The 21,458-nt window shown below is 32.1% G+C and overlaps 3 protein-coding genes, 1 long non-coding RNA gene and 8 other non-coding genes across 12 annotated transcripts; 3 read left to right on the forward strand and 9 right to left on the reverse strand.

Annotated features, from left to right (window-relative positions):
- The first annotated feature begins 2,136 nt into the window (after nt 1–2,136).
- LOC112940370 (uncharacterized) lies at nt 2,137–10,502 on the forward strand. The gene is made up of 4 exons (XM_069291122.1): nt 2,137–2,978; nt 9,321–9,413; nt 9,508–9,575; nt 9,658–10,502. The coding sequence occupies exons 1-4, from the start codon at nt 2,349–2,351 to the stop codon at nt 9,788–9,790; spliced, it is 924 nt and encodes a 307-aa protein (XP_069147223.1). The 5' UTR covers nt 2,137–2,348; the 3' UTR covers nt 9,791–10,502.
- Nucleotides 3,712–3,804, reverse strand: TRNAY-GUA (transfer RNA tyrosine (anticodon GUA)). The gene is made up of 2 exons: nt 3,768–3,804; nt 3,712–3,747 (listed from the first exon to the last, which is right to left on the reverse strand). It is a non-coding gene; the product is annotated as a tRNA-Tyr (tRNA).
- TRNAY-GUA (transfer RNA tyrosine (anticodon GUA)) lies at nt 4,967–5,060 on the reverse strand. Its single transcript has 2 exons — nt 5,024–5,060; nt 4,967–5,002 (listed from the first exon to the last, which is right to left on the reverse strand). It is a non-coding gene; the product is annotated as a tRNA-Tyr (tRNA).
- TRNAY-GUA (transfer RNA tyrosine (anticodon GUA)) lies at nt 5,820–5,913 on the reverse strand. Its single transcript has 2 exons — nt 5,877–5,913; nt 5,820–5,855 (listed from the first exon to the last, which is right to left on the reverse strand). It is a non-coding gene; the product is annotated as a tRNA-Tyr (tRNA).
- Nucleotides 6,718–6,810, reverse strand: TRNAY-GUA (transfer RNA tyrosine (anticodon GUA)). The gene is made up of 2 exons: nt 6,774–6,810; nt 6,718–6,753 (listed from the first exon to the last, which is right to left on the reverse strand). It is a non-coding gene; the product is annotated as a tRNA-Tyr (tRNA).
- Nucleotides 7,628–7,720, reverse strand: TRNAY-GUA (transfer RNA tyrosine (anticodon GUA)). Its single transcript has 2 exons — nt 7,684–7,720; nt 7,628–7,663 (listed from the first exon to the last, which is right to left on the reverse strand). It is a non-coding gene; the product is annotated as a tRNA-Tyr (tRNA).
- On the reverse strand, nt 8,567–8,660 carry TRNAY-GUA (transfer RNA tyrosine (anticodon GUA)). The gene is made up of 2 exons: nt 8,624–8,660; nt 8,567–8,602 (listed from the first exon to the last, which is right to left on the reverse strand). It is a non-coding gene; the product is annotated as a tRNA-Tyr (tRNA).
- MIR6022 (microRNA MIR6022) lies at nt 10,001–10,251 on the forward strand. The gene has a single exon (NR_108011.1). It is a non-coding gene; the product is annotated as a microRNA MIR6022 (primary transcript).
- A 496-nt stretch (nt 10,503–10,998) lies between the features above and the next one.
- TRNAY-GUA (transfer RNA tyrosine (anticodon GUA)) lies at nt 10,999–11,092 on the reverse strand. Its single transcript has 2 exons — nt 11,056–11,092; nt 10,999–11,034 (listed from the first exon to the last, which is right to left on the reverse strand). It is a non-coding gene; the product is annotated as a tRNA-Tyr (tRNA).
- Nucleotides 11,093–11,482: 390 nt separating this feature from the next.
- On the reverse strand, nt 11,483–14,525 carry LOC101258426 (haloacid dehalogenase-like hydrolase domain-containing protein At4g39970). The gene is made up of 11 exons (XM_004250054.5): nt 14,055–14,525; nt 13,701–13,794; nt 13,168–13,212; nt 13,016–13,066; nt 12,807–12,881; nt 12,684–12,717; nt 12,396–12,451; nt 12,247–12,306; nt 11,933–11,992; nt 11,798–11,844; nt 11,483–11,725 (listed from the first exon to the last, which is right to left on the reverse strand). Exons 1-11 carry the CDS (start codon nt 14,405–14,407, stop codon nt 11,692–11,694), a joined length of 909 nt encoding a protein of 302 aa, XP_004250102.1. The 5' UTR covers nt 14,408–14,525; the 3' UTR covers nt 11,483–11,691.
- Nucleotides 14,526–16,133: 1,608 nt separating this feature from the next.
- LOC101258716 (protein TRIGALACTOSYLDIACYLGLYCEROL 5, chloroplastic) lies at nt 16,134–16,887 on the forward strand. The gene has a single exon (XM_004250055.5). It carries the CDS (start codon nt 16,343–16,345, stop codon nt 16,739–16,741), a length of 399 nt encoding a protein of 132 aa, XP_004250103.1. The 5' UTR covers nt 16,134–16,342; the 3' UTR covers nt 16,742–16,887.
- Nucleotides 16,888–18,737: 1,850 nt separating this feature from the next.
- LOC138339496 (uncharacterized) lies at nt 18,738–19,831 on the reverse strand. The gene is made up of 2 exons (XR_011212282.1): nt 19,543–19,831; nt 18,738–19,269 (listed from the first exon to the last, which is right to left on the reverse strand). It is a non-coding gene; the product is annotated as an uncharacterized lncRNA (long non-coding RNA).
- Nucleotides 19,832–21,458: the final 1,627 nt, after the last annotated feature.

A 21,458-nucleotide genomic window follows, 5' to 3' on the forward strand; every position in this document is an offset into this window, starting at 1 on the left:
TTTAGAAACATATTAGATTGGAGATTAATGAAATTTCGATTTTGAAACACATTTAAATCAAAGAAGAGACTTTGCATAAATAATATAATGATTCTATCTATAAAAATAATTTTTTTTGTCCAAAAACAAAAAAAAAAACAATTTAAGAATATGGATTCCTTGTACAAGTAAAATTTGATTTCTAAAAGGAATTAAATGTTCATCGATTTTATTTAACATGTAAAAAAAAAACTCTTCTTTCTATTTTTTACAGAAAGAGATGAAATTAATCAAAATTGTTAATAGTTAAAACCTAATGATTAATCTGAAAATTGTGAAATCCATTGCCTTGTAATCTTTGAATTTTTTGTATGATACTTATATTGATTTTTTTTAATTTTTTTATAAATAAAAATATCATTTCAAATTAAATTGATATTTTAAAGTTTCTTTCAATAATTTGTATAGGTTTTTTGACTTCAATATACACAAATTCATATAGTTATTTTTTTAAGAAACGTATCAATTAGATTAAATTAACACCTTACAAGTATATAAACACTCAAAAGAAAGCAAACATAATGCTATTTAGCTAAGTAATTACATAAATAAGACATTTAAATCAAGATAGAATATTCAAAAAATATTTTTGTATTAATACTAAATCATACTATATTTATTTTAGTATCAATGTATCACAATAATATATTGTATATGTAACTCTATACTTCAGATTTTCAATATAATATTCGATATCTTTTTATAAAATTAAATACTATTAAATATTATAATACAGAATCACGATATTAAAATTTTGATTTGTAATATTATAATTTTATTTATCATATCATATCCACCTCTAATCCTAACCATAAAAATAGGGAATTTTAAAAAATGTACAGCAAAATATAAAATATTACACGTACATTGCTTTATTTTAATTTTTTTACAAAATTGTTGAAAAAACATTTTATCTTTAAGTACATTTTGGAAAAGTTGTCGTGGTTCATTTCTTTCCATTTATTGTTTAGGTGGAATATCATTTTCAATAGGGACAAATGACAAAAAATTGCAATTATTTTCCACAAAATAAACAATGATTTCCACACCAATTATTTCAAGTTTTAAATTTTTATCTTTTTTTCCATATCATTAAGTGTTTCTCCTTCCGTCCTATTTTAAATAACTTTTTAATTTTATTCTTATTTATTAAAAAAATTAAAATGTATTTTTATTAATTATCCTATCAAGTATGGTTTCGATAATAATTAGTATTAAAAAGAATCACGTCTTTAGTATTAAGAGTATGATTGAAAATATCTTTCGGTTTTTATTTTTGAATTTATAAAGTAACAATTCTTTGAAATAATTCTTTTAAGCTAAAAAAACAAATAAAAACAAAGTGAGTATTAAATAAAACTATGTTCGGATGTTCATTTTACTTATCATAAGTTTTTCAAGTCCCTTAAAAGAAGATATTATCTAAAAAATAATTTAAACAAATTATCATTATTTACTCTAACTTAATAGCTTTTCCCCTTATATCAGTCACTTCATATTTATTAAGCTTTCATTTTTTTTTTCACTTAATAGATGTTTGAATTTGAATGGTTCAAATTTTCAGTCATCATAAATACAATTACTTTTATTAATTTGTATGCAAAGATGTTAATCAGTACTAAAATATCGTGACAATATACGTTAGGACTTGAACATATGATCTCATGGAATGTTTTACTAGCCCCTAACCAATAGATTAAATCGTATCAATTTATGTATTTATATTTGTTAAACTAAAATTTAACCACTATATATAACATAATATTCCCACCAAGGGTGTCGCTCGACACCCCTTCACCAAGGGTAGGTTTGCTATTGCAAATAAGCGTACATCTATATTTAATTAGCCAAGTAAAAATATTTTACGACTGTCAATATATCAAAGATAAAACTATTAATTACGTTAAATTCAAAATATTTCCAATACTTCTCTCTAATATTTATCATCATTCTATCCGCGATTACCGCCCTACCTCTAAATATAGCAAAAGAAGGCTAATTAATTTTTATTTTGTTTTTTAACCTATTGGGAGTTGGGACCCTCAAAACATCAATAATTGAAACATAGTGTGTGACAGTAAAGGAATTTATATACACAAAATACTCTAAAAAAATCAATAAATTAACTAGTAAAGCATACTCTGACAAAAACAAACATCAGAATTTTTACATTCCTTAAAAACACTTCTGTTTTTCTCCCCTCAATTCTTTCTTTTGTCCATTAAGGTATTGGAATCCAGCAAAATCTCAGTGGTTCTTTGATTCTTTATATGTTAATGGTGCTCATAAGCTATAGTGTCCAATAGTATATGGCCAAGTCCAACTGTTTCAGCTTCACTGCATCAAGAAACTGGTTCCTCAAATACTCTTTTTCAAATTCTGGTTTAAAATCATCCACCACAGATTTAGGTAATGGTACTATAATCCACTGCTGGATACCCAAAACCCATAAAGAAAAAAAGCCCTCTTTAGTCCTCATACATGGGATTGGAGCTAATGCTATGTGGCAATGGAGTGAATTCATCAAACCCTTATCATCAAGATTCAATCTTTATATCCCTGACTTGTTGTTTTTTGGTGAATCTTACACTTCTAGGCCAGAAAGAACTGAATCTTTTCAGGCTGAGTGTGTTATGAGGACTATGGAGGGTTATGGGGTTAAGAAAATGGCTGTTGTAGGGTTGAGTTATGGTGGTTTTGTGGGGTATAGTATGGCTGTTCAGTTTCCTGAGGTAGTGGAGAGACTGGTTCTTGTGTGTTGTGGTGTTTGTTTTGAGGAAAAAGATATGGAGAATGGGATGTTTCAAGTGAAGAGTGTTGATGAGGCTGTTTCAATTTTGTTGCCGCAGAGTCCTGAGAAGTTGAGAGAGTTGGTGAAATTGTCTTTTTACAAGCCTATCAAGAATCTTCCTTCTTGTTTTCTCAATGATTTTATTGATGTAAGTCTTGTTTTCCCACTTATATATCCTTTCTTTTATGTTGGAATTTGTTTCTGTTTACATGACTATCTAACTAGTGTTGTGCAGGTTGAGTATTAGGTATAAATATTGAATCTTTTACATGACTATCTAACTAGTGTTTGTGCAGGTTGAGTATTAGGTATAAAGATTGAATCTTTTACATGACTATCTAACTAGTGTTTGTGCAGGTTGAGTATTAGGTATAAAGATTGAATCTTTTTTGTTTTAGAGCAGAGGAAGTTTATGTTTTGTGTCTTGAATTTATTGGTGATTATTTTGTTTGCTTGGAGGGGAAAGTGGGATTCTTGAAGGTTTTGAGGTTTTCAATGAATTTTTAGTTCTGACCAAGATAGAAGAACTGAGGATTGTAAATCAGTCTCATGCTTACTATTATAAAAAAAGCTTGTGTACCTCATCGGAAGGTCGAAGATTAGGGTATAAGGTGAGTTAGAAGTCGTTCCCTTTTCCCAGAGTTCAGTGATATTCGTTTCATTTGCTTACTTTTAGATTTCTATCACTACTTGTTGGTTTGGTTTGATATTTGATTACCTTGTTGTTTTTGTTTGTTGCTTTTCCTCTTTTTCATTATTTGTTTGGCTTAGTCTTTCAGTAACAACCTCTCCACCTTCTCAAAGGTAGGGATAAGGTCTGGGCGCACACTACCCTCCCCCAGAAAGTTGCCAAAAGAAAACTATCGAAAAAAACAATTTTATCCGACCTGCCGGATTCGAACCAGCGACCTAAGGATATCTGAAAGGCTTACACCTACTACAGTCCTCCGCTCTACCAACTGAGCTAAGGTCGGTTGCATATAAATCCTGCCTAGTGATAATATTATGAGGCCACCTATCTTATTAAATTCCAAGAGTATATATTCTCCATCCACCATTTCACAAAAAAATGAATTTGAGGGATATAAACTTTGGATTATTTATGTATGTTTGGTGAGTTTCTGGATTTTCGTCCGAAGCATGTTATTAGTTGTTTCAACTGGTTTTGTTATTCATACTTGTTGACCTCATGGTGTTCTTTTGCACCATAGTTTTTCTGTATGATTCTGCATTTCATTTACTTAAGGCTTTCAGTTCTAGATTTGATGTCTACCTATCTCTTTGCTACAACTCTTTTCTTCACCATCTTTTTTCAAATACACAGACAATGCTGTCTCAAGAGTTTGATCAATGTGTAATAGAAGATTTGTTATTGTTGGATCATGGCTGTCTTCCTTCTATTGCTATATGAAAATCTGAATATCTGTATTCAAAGATATTTGTGACAATTGGATAGTTGTTTTCTTCCTTATATTCATGAATGAAAATCCTGATTTGTTTGTTTGTTGTTTGATCTTGCCTGTATATTGGAATCTGGATGATATTGTAAGTTGGTCTTACTTAGAGAGTTCCAAGAATGAATTTTGTCTTCCATCTACAACTTCAACTATATCAAGTTGAGGTGTAGTAAATACTCTTGAAATCTTTGTTGCTCGGACTCTTCAGAAAATGTAACTAGGTGCGTGTCGGATCCTCCAAAATTAGTGTATTTTTGAAGTATCCAACACGGGTGCAGCAATGTTTTTGGAGTCTGAGCAACATAGCTTGAAATTTGATATCTGATTGGTATATGAAGACATTAGTGACAATTTATTGCTTGTTGGTTCGTACATTGGTATATATAAACTAGTTGGTGTGTCTGTGGGTTTCTTACTGAGATTTTAAGCCTCTGCCTGGATTAAGAAATTGGAGTTTGCAGGGAATCTCACACTACTGAGACGAAAATATTTTTATAGGGTGATGTTTCCAAGAAAAATGATAATAAAATTTTTCCATGCATCACTTGTCAGATGAGAAAATATTATATGAATACCCTCTTCTCTAGAATAGAAATTATAAAAAAAAAATCATACCCTCTTCTCTAGAATAAAAATTATATTGAAGAAGGAGAAAAATATGACAAAAAAATAATCAAAATCCGACCTGCCGGATTCGAACCAGCGACCTAAGGATATCTGATAGGTTTTACCCCCACTACAGTCCTCCGCTCTACCAACTGAGCTAAGGTCGGTTGTCATTGATTCTTTCCAATGTTGTTGTTTTCAAAACATAAAAATGTTTATATTGACTTGTTACAAGAAAATGACTAATGTAGTTTTGCTTCAAAGAAGCATATCTGTCTACCAAGGCGAGGACAAATGAGTAGAATCACCTAGTGTTTATTTTGTCTCCGGTGGAATCGAACCTAAGACCTCATGGCTCTCAACCACTTCATTGACCACTAAGGCCACATTCTTTTAATTACTTACTCTCATGTTGTTCCTTTTGCACCAATAATAGTTCTTTCGGCATTCCTTCTGCATTTTTTAAACAAGTAGGCATTCTTTCTGCATTTTCATGCCTAGTATCATTTTAAAGTTCTTGCTGTCGGTTTGTCTATATCATCTCTTTCCTTCGCCTCCACCACCCTGGTGCCCCGTTTCTCTTTCTCAAATATTATATGTAGTATATACTCTTGAAATTCGATAGATGATTGGTATCTCAAGACATGTATGACGGTTGGATGTGTGTTTTTCTCTTACATTTGTGTAGAGAAACTAGTTGTTATGGGTCTATGTTCTGCCTGGATTTAGCAAAATGGAAATTGCAGGGAATCTCACACTACTCACACATGAACATTATTTTTATAAGTTGCTATTGCCTATGATAGTGGTAATAAATACTTTCCATGCACCTCTTGTCAGAATGGAGTATATTTAAAGGCAAACCCCTCCAGATTAAAATAGTTATTTAAAAAAAAGAAGAGAAAGAACATGGCAAAAAGAATCAATCCGACCTGCCGGATTCGAACCAGCGACCTAAGGATATCTGATAGGTTTTAGACCCACTACAGTCCTCCGCTCTACCAACTGAGCTAAGGTCGGTTTCTATTGATTCTTCCCAATGCTGTAGTTTTGAAAACATGAAATACCTATCTTGCCTGTTCGTTGGATTCTTGAAAACATTGTAAGGTAATCTTAGTGAGTTCCAAGAATGAATATTGTCTTTCATCTCCAATTTCATATATATGCAATTGAGGAAGTTCTCAAATTGTTTATAAAATGATTGGTTCCGAGGGTCTTTTGGAAACAACCTCTTCACAAGGTAGGGGTAAGGTTTACGTACTTTCTACTCTCCCCTAAACCCCACTAGTGGGAATACAATGGGTATGTTGTTGTTGGTTACCTTTTGGCCTGAAATTTACAATATTTCTTCGACCAGCTCTCCTCCAAAGAAGAACATTAACTATGTGCATTGCATCCTTCTAATAATTTGTTCTCTTGTTGTTACTTTTGCACCACCAATTATCCCTAGGTATTCCTTGTGCATTTTTCATGCATAGTATTGATTTCAAGTTCTTGTCTGTTTGTTGATTTAATTCTTTTCCTCCCCTCCACCACCCTGGTTCTCCTTTCTTTATCAAATGTTATGTCTGTATATATTCTTGAAATTCGATAAATGATTAGTATATCAAGACATTTGTTTGAGTTGAGTGCTTGTTTTCTGCCTGGATTAGAAAATTGGAGATTGAAGGGATCTCACACTACTGACGCAACACTGAAACTATATAGATTGCTATTGTTGAAGAAATGATATTAAATGTTGTTGTCAGAGTGGGACTATATTATATGGCTAGCCCCTCTTCTCCAGAATAAAATAATTATTTTAAAAAAGAGAAAAAGAATCAATCCGACCTGCCGGATTCGAACCAGCGGCCTAAGGATATCCGAAAGGCTTACACCTACTACAGTCCTCCGCTCTACCAACTGAGCTAAGGTCGGTTGTTGTTGGTTCTTTCCAATGCTATGGTTTTATAAAAATTTAAGAATGTCTATCTTGTCTTGTTCTAAAAATGAATTTTCTGCTGAATATTGTTCATCAGTTGCATGAGCATGATCACTTTATTGTTCTTATCGAAAAAAGGTAAAAGAAGGGGAACTCATTCTAATGCTTACCTTGACTTGGAGTCTTGATAACATTATAAGTAAGGTGATCTTACTTTGTGAATCCCAAGAATGAATTTCGTCTTCTGTCTACATTTTTAATGAATATGAAGTTGTGGAAGAAACTTTGAAGTTGTTTGTTAGAATTTTGGTGACTTCTACCTTTCGGACTAAAGTGTACATTATTTCTTAAAAACTAGATCTGCTGCATAGAAGACCAGTTCTCCACCACAGAAGCGCAAATTACCATGAATTATGTGCATTGCATCCATTTAATTATTTGTTCTTGTGTTGTTTCTTTTGCACCACTACTTTATCTCTAGGTATTCCTAATGCATTTTCATGCATAGTATTGGTTATAAGTTGTTGTCTGTTTGTCTATGTTAACCTATATATTCTTAAAATTCGATAACTGATTGGTATTTCAAGACATCTGTGAGAGTTGAGTGCTTGTATTCTGCCTGGATTATAAAATTGGAGATGGTAGGGAATCTTAAACTACTGACACAACCATAAACTTATTGCTATTGCTGAAGAAGTGATAATAAATACTATTGTCAGAGTAGGACTATATTATATGCAAGCTCCTCTTCTCATGAATAAATAATTATTTTTTAAAAAACAGAAAGAAAGAAAAAATGGCAAAAAGAATCAATCCGACCTGCCGGATTCGAACCAGCGACCTAAGGATATCTGAAAGGTTTACACCAACTACGGTCCTCCGCTCTACCAACTGAGCTAAGGTCGGTTGCTGTTGGTTTTTTCCTATGCTATGATTTTTAAAACATTAAAGAATGTCTTATCTTGTTTTGTTCCAAGAATGAATTCCCTCTCAAAGCAATGCTGAATGTTGTCCATCAGTTGCATGAGCATGGTCCTTTTTTTTTCTTATCGAAAAAAGGTAAAAGAAGGGGAACTCATTCTAATGCTTACTTTGACTTGGAGTCTTGATAACATTACAAGTAAGGTGATCTTACTTTGTGAGTTCCAAGAATGAATTTCGTCTTCCGTCTACATTCTTAAAAAATATGAAGTTGTGGAAGAAACTTTGAAGTTGTTTATAAGATGTTTGGACATTAACTACCTTTTGGTCTGAAGTGTACATTATTTCTTCAACTAGTTTTGCTTCATAGAAGCCTAAAGTATCATGATCTTTGTGCATTGTGTCCTTCTAGTTATTTACTCCCGTGTTTTTCCTTTTGCACCACTACTTGTTCTCTAGGCATTGTTTAAAGTTCTCGCTGTCTGTTTGTCTACATAAACTCTCACTCCCCTCCACCGCCTTGGTGCCCCTTTTCTCTTCCTCAACTATTATGTATAGTACATACTCTCGAAATCTGATAATAGGTTGGTATATCAAGACATTTGTGGCAGTTGAGTGCTTGTTTTCTTATATTGGTATTAGAGAAGCCAGTTATTGTAAGTTTTGGTTTTTAAACTGAAATCTTAAGCCTCTTGTCTGGATTAAGAAATTGGAGATTACAGGGAATCTCATAGTACTGACACAAAAATATATTTTATATGCTGCCAGAGTAGGAGTATATTATATGGCAAGTCCTTTACATATATAAAAAAAAGATGGCAAAAGAATAAATCCGACCTGCCGGATTCGAACCAGCGACCTAAGGATATCTGAAAGGTTTACACCCCACTACAGTCCTCCGCTCTACCAACTGAGCTAAGGTCGGTTTGTTGTTGGTTATTTCCAATGATATGGTTTTGAAAACGTTAAAAGAATGTCTGATCTTGTTTTGTTCCAAGAATTGAGTTTCCACTCAAAGCTACTGCTCAATGTTTTTCACCAGTGATATGAAGTTATGCAATGACCTTTTTTAGGATTTTAGTTTTGGCTCTCGGAAACAACCTCTCCACCTCCAAGGTAGAGGTAAGGTTTCTGTACGCTCTACCCTCGTCAGACCCCACTTTGTGGAATTACTATATGTTATTGTTTGGAGATAGAGTTTTCTCATGGATGTTAGTAGTGAGAAAAAAGTTTTGTCGTAGAGTCGTAGTATCGACTTGTGGAGGTGATAAATGGAAGCATGTACTATGGACTTTATTATACAATTACTAATACACTTTCTCCACTAGTTTAATCAAGTGATCACCTCTAGCTTTTGCACGCTAGGAGTTTCAGTGAGATGAATACTGAGGCTTTCAGCTAGTAAAATTTTCTCAGAAGCTAGATGGAAATGCTGTCGACATTTAGCAAATTGATCAACTGAACTTCGATCCAGCTTTTAATCTACATCTATGTTTGGCTTCTCATTTGTACGAGAAGTTTGACTATATTGTCACGATTATTCAATAAGTTGGTATTTATGTGTTTTCCCCCCTTGTTGTGGCAGGTGATGTGCACAGTTAATCATCAAGAAAGAAAGGAGTTGATCGAAACATTACACAATACCAGAAAGCTCTCTGATCTTCCTAAGATTACTCAGGTTCGTAGAAATTGTGGTCTTATCTCTGCGCTTAAAGTTCAACAATTATCGAATGTTATTAGTTCTCTTACTGATATCCATCTCCTTTATGCAGCCTACGTTGATAATATGGGGAGAATATGATCAGATATTCCCACTAGAATTGGCTCACAGATTAAAAAGGTCAAACCTTACAAAACTAGACTAGCTCAGGCATTAAACGACTAGCTTCGCGTTTTTGTCTGAACTTGCTTTGATGGTGCAGGCATCTAAGTGAGAACGCGGAACTTGTTATAATAAAGGATGCAGGACATGCAATTAACATGGAGAAACCAAAGGAGCTTTTCAAACAGTTGAAGTCATTCCTTCTTGATTCGCGCCCTCTGCCCTCATACTAAACACGACAGTAATGGCAAATAGCCACAAGCTGGATTAAAACGCCTGAAGACGACATTACACTGAGAGGACCTTTTTTCCTGGTAATTTTGGCTGAATCTCTTGGTTATCTAACTTCATTGCATTTATTTGTCACTTGGTTCTTGCAATCTCTCGGTGCTGATTCATGAGCACACCTGCACAGAGTATTTGTTCTTTGAAGGTAGTTAGTTCCCTGAACGGAACAATACGATCCTGGATATTATCCTTTCCATCACTAACTTATTTCGGCTCAAAGTTTTAAGTTGCAAGGTACTCTTCCTAAGTCAATTCAAAACTTCATGAACCTAACGCGACTTGATCTTAAGTTACATTTTACGAAACCTCAATCTTGGGTAGAGGACCGTGCAATTGGTTAAAACTCGGTCTAAATAACTTAGTGATGGAAGGGAGAATATCCAGGATGGTATTGTTCCGTTCAGGGAGTTCCCTTTAATGAACAAATACTCTGTGTGGGTGAAATTCGAGAGAGATTCAAGAATAGACCCCGAGAGATTGGAAGAATCAAGCGAGAAATAATGCAATGAAGTTAGATAGATAGGCGTTTGATTATAGAAATCAAATATTTGAAATTTTTGAAGACGGAGTTGCATTTGGTTATAATTTTTGTAAAGATTTTTTATTTTATTAAATGTACTTTTTTCTATCGAGATATGATTTTAACGTACAATCAAATCTGCTTTAAAAGAGTAATATCTCGTAATAGATAGTCACGTATAAATTGAATCTCATTTTCTTTTAATACTCCAAAATTGTTGTTTCACTAATTCAAATGGTCATGAGTTTACTCCAGGTTATAATACATTTTGTTAATTACTTAATATTGCTAGGATTATGTAAAAATCTTTTAAAGTATTGTGTAATTATGTTTTTTTTTTTCCTTCTAAAAATGGGGGCATTTTAATATAATACAAGAAATTAGACTTAAATTTGGAATAAATAAATAAATACAATGGTCAAAACGTGAGATGAAAATTAAACACGTTTTTCATTGATTTATTTCTTGGTAACTTTTATGAAAAACAATTTTACAGAGACGAGATCTGTTGAAAATAACATTTCTTTCCTCAATGAAGATAGTACCGTCCTCACACCGTAGTATGAAATTATACTAAGTGTGTTCTATGCAAATCGGAATAAGTCGAAAATTGAAAAAAAATTAAAAAAAAAATCCGACCTGCCGGATTCGAACCAGCGACCTAAAGATTTTCTGACAGGCTTACACCCACTACAGTCTTCCGCTCTACCAACTGAGCTAAGGTCGGTTGTGTTTAAATCCTTCGATATAATAACATATATATTAATTATATCATAATTATTGTGAAGTATGCATAATAAAAAATGGATCGGCCGTCAAATCGGATCAAGTTATACTTGTTCAAGTTGACTCGATAGTGGTACGATCAACTAAGCTTTATTTGGCCACTCTAAAGCAACTATTTGTGGGCTTACGCTAGTTATAATTATATATGAAATATTCAAGATATGATTATACTTGTAACACAAGGTCTTCCAAAAACAGAAGTGTTAGAATTGTCAGCTTCTCATTTTGATCTTCTTTTTTCTTTTTAACCGATTTTCGATCCAATGTCAAATATACATGCATTAAGACTCGACTAAATCAAAGGTTACGAGAGAATGACAAGCAACAGTGCTTGGAACTGAGAAATAAGATTACATTATATTGACATATACTATGAATGTGATGTGATTAACTCTTTATTTTACACAAAATGAATAATTATGAACAGTTTATTTTAGAACTAAAAAATGATACAAGCTTGCCAAAACTTCATTTCAGATACTAAAGGACTCTGTTGTTCAGCTTCGAAACTCTTCTGCATAATGGACCCGTCCCTCTATCCTATTTCGCGACCAGTGACTCTAAATCATTAAACCTGCACGAACGCAAGTTTGTTAAAGTATTATACTACAATGACCAGCATATATATGTATGTATGTATTCATACCTAACATCACTCAAGTCAGGATAGATTGCTATAGCTTCTTTGAAATCCTGTGAAACATGATAGTGTATCGATAATGATGTTAATTTACGTTAAGCATGAGAGGCGATGAAGGAGGACCATGATGATATGTGTTACCTGATCCGCGGTAGATGAAGTGTAGGTTATAACACACGACATTCCAGCTCCGGTTGCAGCCTGAGAAATTGGTTGGTTAAGTACAGAACAGTTATAACGAATACTGCAGTTCACATATCCGGACCCTAACAATGCCATTTTGATCAGCTATATAAGCCGCGAGAAGGCAAAAATGTACTAATAAGGACGAGTTACAAATAGCCGTTAAATTTCCATATGATGAAGATCAAAGTGGTACTACTTCGAACTAACACATCCTCTAGAAAGAACTTTTAAAATATAAGTTACAGAGAAATGAGAATTGGGAGATGAACCTGTAGCCCGATGACACTATCCTCTACCACCAAACAATTGTTTTCTGAGACGCCAAGTTTCTGACGAAAACCAAACCAAATGTCAAAAGAAGTACGATAAATGATATAATACGCGGTATGAAAGTGCAAGCACATATAATACTAATCACCTTGGCAGCTGTAATGTATATTGAAGGATCAGGCTTTTTTTCTTTCACATCATCACCTGGAAATTACAAAACCGAGAATACATGTTACCATATTCAAATAGTCCTGTAATCTTATAAGATAGTAGTAGTAGTTTCAAGACGTAATGGACCGTGTTCTATCAGAACTGATTTGTATACAGCATTTCAATTTACGACAGCATGAATACGTGAAGTAGTTATGAAGTAGCATCATGTTCTTTTACAGAAATAGGTAGTACAAATCATCAAAAGAAAAGCAGATAAAGATACCTGCAAGGAAGCAATCAAGACCATGGAATCGATCCTAAAAGAATAAATTTGGACAAACAGTTAACCATGTTCGACAAGAAATAGAACGAAAAGGAAACATGCTTCCAAAAGCAGAAGACTTACAAGTCCTATAAGATTCTCAAGACACAGTACAACTGAACTTTTGGTTGCAGCAGAGCAGACGGCGAGCATCTTGCCCTGGAATACAATGGAAAAGGCGTTAATGCTAGGAACGGAGCCAGGTAGGCCCAAGGGATTCATCCGAAAGTCCTTCAACGAAAAATTACACAGCAGAGTAAGAACAGTAGTGTAAGGTAAGGTAAATATCTTACAGCAGCCTTGGCCTCATCCATCAATCTTAAAACTCCTGGTCTCGGCTCAACCTGCCAAAAGCAACACCATATTGTTTCGTAAATGAAAATTGGATATGCTACGAAACTCAAGCGATTTAAGCAGGAACAGTGATGAATATAGATAATCTTACAGTTCCAGATTTGATTATCTCTTTGTACCTCTCAGTCTTCCAATCCTAACAAAAAGACGGAACAAATGCAAAGGGCAACGTCACCGACAAGAAATCATTTGAAAGAAAAATTCAAGAAAAGGTACTAGTAATAATAGTAAGAACAACAAAGCAAATAAAACAATGACATTGTTTAGCTTTGAACTAGTGACCCCTATCCATACTTAGTCGTTCGAAAACCTATCTATAAGACTACTTGTTGATTAAACTATGGTGCAAAACCAAAATCTATATATTGTAACATGGAAAACACATTTATTATCTCCATTTGCAAGTTCAGATATGTCTAAACAATCCGCCAATCTTCCTAGCTACTGCATCCCCATCTCCAAGCTTCGTACATTACTCAGTCAAACTTTGTTTAAGCTATGATCAAACAATTCCCGTCTCATTTCCCAGCCTCCCGAGCCCCCGAGTCAGCCCTCAGAGTTCCACCTACACCAGTTACCATCAATTCACATAGCGGAAACAACAAAGAAAATCTGATATAGTACTTGAAGAGTATCAATCAGCTTGGCTCTATCGTTGTCATCCTCCGGAGAATGCTGAAAGATTGTTGAAGTAGGCCAACCATTCTCCTTAAAATACCTATCAAAAACACTCGAAAAAACTCCATCAGTATATGATAAATGTTAGAAAAATGTGAACAAAATCTCATCTAAAAAGACCGTGTAATGATTTGATCTATCTATATTTTCATTAAAGCCAGTTAACAACTTGTTTTGGACGGTTGTTACGTATCATTTTATGATATTTTTTTAAAAAAAATTCAAGTTTCAACTTCATAATCTACAATGACTTCAACAATTCAACAATCAAAAACATTGAGAGAAAAAAATAGATAATACCATCGCATTTTAGGTTTTCCACCTCCAATTTGATTCTGCAGCACATCATAAAACTCAAGGCTCCAATTCAGGGGCTTATCATCATTATCAGGGCATCGCACATTGAAATGAGAGAAAGCATCGTTATACGCTTGGCGATGAAGATGCTCAGATTCCAAAATTACGCCATCACAATCGAATATCAGAGCTTCCAATGCTCTCGTCGAAGAAGCTGAAGCTGAAATTGATAGCGATTTCGATGGAAGAGTTCGTCGAAATGTTGTAATTGAAGGAGAGAAGAGAAGTGAATTGCGAGAACAGAATGAGTATTGTGAATTTGGTGGAGAGATAAGTAGGTTAATGGAAGACGCCATTGTTGTAGCAGTAAACTGGAGCTTTGTGAGAAGCTTTTTTGGTTATGGCGATTTCGCGGGGGATTTGATTTGTGTGGTAGTTAAGCAAATGGGGATTTTTGCACAAGTAGCCTACATTTGCATAAGTAGCCATTTATTTGTGCCTTTACTTAATAGCCTAATCCATGAAAATTAGCAGAGACGGATCCAGGTTTTGAAGTGTATGAATTACTACAATAATTTTTTGTTAACGTAAAATAATAATTGAGTTTATGATTTAATAATTTACAAATATATAGTAGAATTATTAAAATAAATAACGAAGAGTTTTGTACATCTTTGAACACGATTACACGAACACTAATTCATTTTAAGTGAAAATTCATTTTAGAGATTGAACAATAATAAAATACGTGAATGTTTAATCTAAGACAATGTCGATACTTGAAGTGAATAGCTCCATTGTGAAATCAATCCAAAGTGGGTTCTCGTGAGCACATACCTCAAGGGTTATATACGACTGAAAAATTAATAGGATGATTAATTTTTCAAGCCTGATATAAGTTTTTAGTCGCTTTAAAAACGATTTAAAAAAATATCATTACTTAAAACACAAAAAAGCTTATAAAAATTTGAACTCTATAAAAAGTATTTCGAGTTTAAATTGATTTAAAAAAACACATAATCATTACTTAAATTCACTTATCAATTCTTTAAATTCCAATATTATTTCGTATTTTAATAGACATTTTTTATCTAATTATTTTCACGTATCCTTTGGATTAATAATTAATATTTGATAATAGGAGCTAAAACATAACGATATCAAATGATAATCTTAATAGTTTAATTGATCAATCACCTAATCTTTCATTTTAGGCAAACTTTCATATATAGTAAATAAAAAATTCATATTTGTATGCTATAACAAAGTTTGCATAATTGCTCTCCATAGCAAACATAGAAACTGTATAATTCGCTATACATATACAGTTGAAACGAATTGTATAAAACGAAGTGTATAAAACAAGAAAGAGAAAGACACTTGGACAAAGAACTGTATAAAAACGAAGTTTATAATACGAATTGTATTATTATAAGTATATAGAACGATTATATACAATTTGAACTTGTATAAAATGAGAAAGAGAGAAACAAAAGAGACTTGACAAGGAATATACAATTTAATCGAATTGTATAAAACGAGAAAGAGAGAAATTAGATACAATTTGAAAATTGTATAAAACGTGAAAGAGAGAAAGGCAAAAGAAACTGGGCAGGGGAGTATTTTTATTGTATAGTTATAAGTGTATACGACGAAAATATATGTACTTGCATGTGTATATACAATTTTCTCACGCTTTATACAAACATAAACGCAATTTATACATTTCGCTTCTGTTTGTATAAGTGAGAAAGGAGAGGGTGGCGAGCGAGATTTGGGAGAGCGGCGAGCGAGATTTGGAAGAAGGGAGAGAGGGGAACAAAAATATATGTATTTATACAATTTTCTTTGCTTTATACAATTAGAAACAATTTTTATACACGTGTGTTTGTTTAAAAAGTGAGGAAGCGAGCGAGAGATTGGAGGAGAGTGGCGAGCGAGATATTTGGGAGAGAGGCGCCTGATAATTTTTTGCAAACGTTTGCTATGGAGCACAATTAAATCAAAACCTGGCTACACCATTTATTTTAGATTATTAGTTTGCTATTATATACAATTTTCTCTTCATTTTATTAACGGAAAATTTTGATTATCCACCTTTAATTCGCTTCTATTTTTTACAAAGCCCATTGGACTCGGATTCCATTTGCCCCGAATTTGCTATTGAATTTTTTCTCTTTTATTTTGAGCCACAAAACAAAACCAATTCATTTTCCCCCAATTCTTCTCTCCATCTAGGTAAACAGATTCAGTGTTCAAATTACGCAAATTCAAAACCTTCGAGACCCAAAATGAATGGCGGAGATGAAGAAAAGGGTTTAATCTGGAAGCTACCAATAGTTAAATCAAAGCATTTAGGAAAAATCGGACCTGGCTTTGGAATCGGCGTTGGCTGTGGTTTTGGTATCGGAATTGGTCTTATCGGAGGCACTGGTTTTGGTCCCGGACTTCCTGGATTGCAGCTAGGTTTTGGATTAGGTGCTGGTTGTGGAATTGGTGTAGGTTTTGGTTATGCAGTTGGTAGAGGTTATGGTTATGATGATAACCGGAGATACTCGAATGCCGGTACTCGGCCGGCGAGTTTTCCGAATCATGATGAAGTAGGTCAATTGATTGATGAAATTGTTGCCAATACTAAGAAATTGATCAAAACAACTACACAAGAGTTAGATAAATGGAGAAGAGCTTAACTGTGTGCTGTTATGGGTAAGTTTCAGCTCCTTTGAAAATGGATGTGTTGTTTGCTCTATTCATAAAATTATGTTAGCTTCTTCTTGTATGGATTTAAGAAATCTCGTATTCAATAAGTAAGCAAAAAATATTATATTATATTAAAGTTTGTATATAATTTAGACGAATATTATGGGTGATGGACTACGGAAGTAGGGTAGGCAGAGTCGAATCCAGTATTTGAAGATTTTGAGTGCATAAGTAAAAACATAGAGATTCGAACCCGGTCCAGTGGGTGGTATATCTACTTTTTACCAATGGTAAAAGACAAGGATATTTTTCACTGTTAACTATATCTTATTTCTATCTGTTTTTCAGAATAGATATACATATATACATATAATTTTTTTCAAAAGTTATTGGATGCACGTGCATCTGACGGTGTAGTGTGGGTCCGCCCTCAGAGGGTAGGGATATCGAAGGGTATTCGAACTTAAGCTCAGCAATACTAGAGTTAAGTGTTCATCATGAGCCATTGGATCGGTCAGAACATTTGTTCATTAGATGTGTCATATTAATTTTATACATATACCTCTTAATTTTTATATAGATATATATCTTTTGATACGAAGTTAATGGATGATCGAGGATTCTAGGTGGGTCCATCCTTGGTTATTTTATGGAAATAAGGGTGAAGATGAGTTTATTTGAGAATGGAAGGACGTAATTAACGTAGAATATTACTTGCGATTTGTAAAGTTTATTTTTCATACTTTAGTTAGCGAATAATGCTATACTTTTACAATTGAGGTTTAAAGAGGAAGGTTTAGAAAGGGAGGAATCTTATTTTTATTCTTTTCGGATAAAGAAATTGTTTTTGATAGATATGGAGAGAAAATAAAGAATGTTACGAGGGAGTTATTTAGATGACAATCAATCATTATTTCAATTCTAAATTATGATTTCGAATCATCAAGAAAATCAAAAAGATGTAAATTGTGCGCAGAATTATTTAAAATCGAACCAAAACTAATAATTCGATCTAGAAAAAAAAGTTATTTCTATATAATAATGGGTTCATGATTTAGTGATTTTGATTTTATTTTTTTTTTGTTATTGGATGTATCGGTTTTTGAGTTTTTCTCTTAATTGGTAAATTGATAATGCGATAGTAAATTAAATAATTAGATTTATATAATATCATTTTGTATATAAAGTCCTTGACTTTTAGAGTCTGATTTCCTATTTTATTTCGGATTGTTTCGATTGTTTTACAATGTAAAGGTGTTTGCTTTTAAGCAGGATGTAACTTGTGAATTCATTTGCATAGTTCATTTGATTTGTCACCTTGTTGTTTAGGTTCAATGATATTTTTTGTGTTAAATTTTAACGATTAATATCCTAATGATTTTATAACAATTTATCATCTCTATAAATCAATAAGTCAAATATATACATTTTAAAATTGAACTGATTGATACGTAATACTAGTTGTGCAGGATAAAAAAGAGAGAGAAAAAACAAATATTACCTCAATTCACTTTTGCTCGTCGCTTTGATTTGACACATGCATTAATAAAAATAATTTATTGAGATAAGTATTTTACCAAGTTATTTCATATGAAATGATTTCTTTAAAAATAATTTTAAAATAAGTATTTAATGTTGAGGATAAAACATGGGGAGAAAAATTATTGTCTTTTTTTAATATGTAAATAGTGTATAGAAAAGTTTACACAAGATTCTCTTAGTCAAACTTATAAATTTTGTAATTTTGAACAAGTCATTTCATAAAATTATAAAGTACAGAGTAAAATAGAAATTTGAAAAGTTAAATTGTTTATAAGCATGATTTTGAGTAAAGAAAACAACATTTTACATTTTATTCGATCTTATTTTAACTTAACACAATCATTAAAATTATATAAAATTTATAATTTTATAATCTTAAATTAAAAATACGATAAATCATATCAAAAGCTACTGCAAAACATTAAATCAACACTGTGAAAAAGATAATGTACAACATCAATGTATTAATATCAAAATTTGTACACCATACTAAATGCTTCTAACAGCCTCATTTAATATAGTCTCTTAAAAAAGAAAAGAAAAAATTCTCACATGAGACCAATTTTATTGACACAAAAATTCCTTCAAAAATAAATTCAAAAAATTATATACACACATACAATCCACATGTTAAATATAAATCACACGATTAATCAAAAAAAAAAATAATCAAAATTCTCAAATTAATCTGAACGATACGATTATGACCTAACTAAGGATTATACAAGTGGTCTTCGCATTTACATTTCCATTCAAGTGGCTTATAATTCGAGTATCTATTAGCTCCGGTTGATGGTGATGGTGAGTCAAAATATTCCATAGCTATATTTTTACCTCGACTCGGACTCGGTCCATCTTGGCGATGACTCGGTGTTGTTGGAACTTGTGCCGCCATGCATGGGTGGCATTGGTTACACTTGTTGTAACAACTTGGTGGCATCGATCCCAACCTTGTTTTCTCTTCCACTAACAAACCCTAAAAAAACAAAAAAAAAATAATTAAAAGAAATTCAACTCCATAACATAAAGTCTATATTTACATGCAAAGTCAAATTGTATTATTATTATTATTATTACTAATAAACTATATGTGTGCTTTTCTTTTTTTTAACTAATATTGGCACACTAATATATAAAACACGAAATTCTAACGAACGTTCTAATAAAAATTGACTTGTTTAGGAAATTTGTAGGAGTATTTTCGATAAGTCAATTTTCGATGAATTTCATAGGAAAGAAGAGAAGCTACCTTAGTAGAATCTTGGATTTTATGGTTATGATGATATAAACTATAAGAAGGAGAGAAAAGGATAAAAAGGAAGAGAAAAAAGACAATAATTGTGGATTTGATGGAAAAATATAATGAGAAAATTGAATTATTACTCAAAATCATAGTAGCATTTTTTTTACACTTTGTATATAAAAATAAATTCACATAAAAAAATAAAAATAATCAAAGTTATATTTTTAGAAGTAGGAGGAACAAGAGAGAAAATTGGGAAGAAATGAATTGAAATGAGAGATGGAAGAAAGAAAGAAAAAAGAAGAAACTAGTTATATAATATATGAATTTTATTTTATTTTTTTATTTTTTTTTATATATTTATATATTTATTTTTGAGTGATGTGTGGAAAAAAACAGAAAGTGTGAAAACAACAAGTCAAAGGAAAAAAGAGAGACAGAAATAGAGGGAGAATTGGTGCAGAAAAAAGGTGGAAAAAGCCTTTTTTTTTTTACATTATTGAGGGCTTCACTTCATATAAATCGATACAACGTTGTTTAGATTTCAAGTTAGATATATGTATTAAAAATATTAGATACATATATTTTCTAAAATACAAATAGTATATAGAAAGAGAGGTGAGTGAGAGAGGAGAAAAGAGACGAGCGAGAACGTTAGTATATCTTAGACTTACGTGAATCATATTTGGATACATTGTATTCTGAAATAGATTACGCTTAATTTAACCCGCATGTATCCAAGATATATGCATTTGAGTGCGTCAGATACGGTAATAAATATTATACATAAGGTGATATTCGAAAACTAAAGTGAAGACACGTAATTAGATTCTAAACTAATGAAAAAATTTGTGTTTCTTTAAATAGATTGATATAACAACAACATACTTAGTAAAGTTTTCTAAGTAAGGTCCGAAAAAACCGAGTGTCCGCAAATTCTATCACTATTTTTGAGAAGGTACACAAACTGTTTTTTATCGACCTTCGACTCAAAAGCAGGTGTATAAGTGATGGACAAATTAGTAAATGGAAAAAAAATAGAAACAAATCTAAAACTTAACACATTTTTTCTTCTTTTATTAATTTCTGGTGGAATATATAGCTAGTCAGTAAACTGTAATAATATGACGTGAGAACAAAGACTTTGTGTAATTAATACATTTTTTTTCTATATTTGCTTCTTTGAAGCTAATTCTCTCCCTATCTTAATTTGTCAAAAAAAAAAAAACTCATAGATTCTGATCTTTTGAAGTTGAAAAATGATATAATTCGAAAGTTAAAAAAATCGTGTTTATACATGCATTTTACATGGAAAACTCAAGCGAATACACTTTTAAAAAATAATCAATCTAATATATTACTTTAACTAAATAATATTTTGCGTTGGAGAAGATCTCCTAGTTACAATTAAAGTGCACGACAACAACATAACATACTGAATATGATTTCACAAGTAAAATTTATACACGATGAAATACATATCTATACAGACCTCACCCTTATCTAAGACTACGATTATGATAATCTCTCAACCATTAAAAAGGTAAACTTAACAATACATTAAAATGCAAAATGTCTAAAATTTCACCAAAAAAGGAAGTATAAAAACATAGAATATAGGATTTCAAACAGATGTTTTGAAAAATAGCACTTAATTATAAAGACACATAACATGTAAAAAATATATATATATTGAGAGTTCCAATATTTGCATAGAGTGACCATAAAATAGTGACAGTTCAAAGAGAAGTGTCAACATCCCCTTACCCTAAAAAGGGATTTAAATCAGTCAATAAAGGAGATAGCTACTACTATTATTTTTTCAAAAAATGTGGTCACTTTCTGCAAAAATACAGAGAATAGTACTTACCATTTTTTTTTATAAAAAAAATGGTCCATATAATTAATTATAAAGATAATTA

The sequence above is a fragment of the Solanum lycopersicum genome, chromosome 11 (assembly GCF_036512215.1).
Source record: "Solanum lycopersicum chromosome 11, SLM_r2.1".
Taxonomy (NCBI): domain Eukaryota; kingdom Viridiplantae; phylum Streptophyta; class Magnoliopsida; order Solanales; family Solanaceae; genus Solanum; species Solanum lycopersicum.

What these genes read in the sequence shown, in the direction of transcription:
- LOC112940370 (XM_069291122.1), top strand. Translation starts at nt 2,349, where the DNA reads ATGGCCAAGTCCAACTGTTTCAGCTTCACTGCATCAAGAAACTGGTTC. An exon ending in TTCTCAATGATTTTATTGAT is followed by an intron (nt 2,979 to 9,320) that starts GTAAGTCTTGTT and finishes TTGTTGTGGCAG; the next exon opens with GTGATGTGCACAGTTAATCA. An exon ending in ATCTTCCTAAGATTACTCAG is followed by an intron (nt 9,414 to 9,507) that starts GTTCGTAGAAAT and finishes TCCTTTATGCAG; the next exon opens with CCTACGTTGATAATATGGGG.
- LOC101258426 (XM_004250054.5), bottom strand. Translation starts at nt 14,407, where the DNA reads ATGGCGTCTTCCATTAACCTACTTATCTCTCCACCAAATTCACAATAC. An exon ending in AGATAATCAAATCTGGAACT is followed by an intron (nt 13,067 to 13,167) that starts GTAAGATTATCT and finishes TGCTTTTGGCAG; the next exon opens with GTTGAGCCGAGACCAGGAGT. An exon ending in TTGAGAATCTTATAGGACTT is followed by an intron (nt 12,718 to 12,806) that starts GTAAGTCTTCTG and finishes TTATTCTTTTAG; the next exon opens with GATCGATTCCATGGTCTTGA.
- LOC101258716 (XM_004250055.5), top strand. Translation starts at nt 16,343, where the DNA reads ATGAATGGCGGAGATGAAGAAAAGGGTTTAATCTGGAAGCTACCAATA.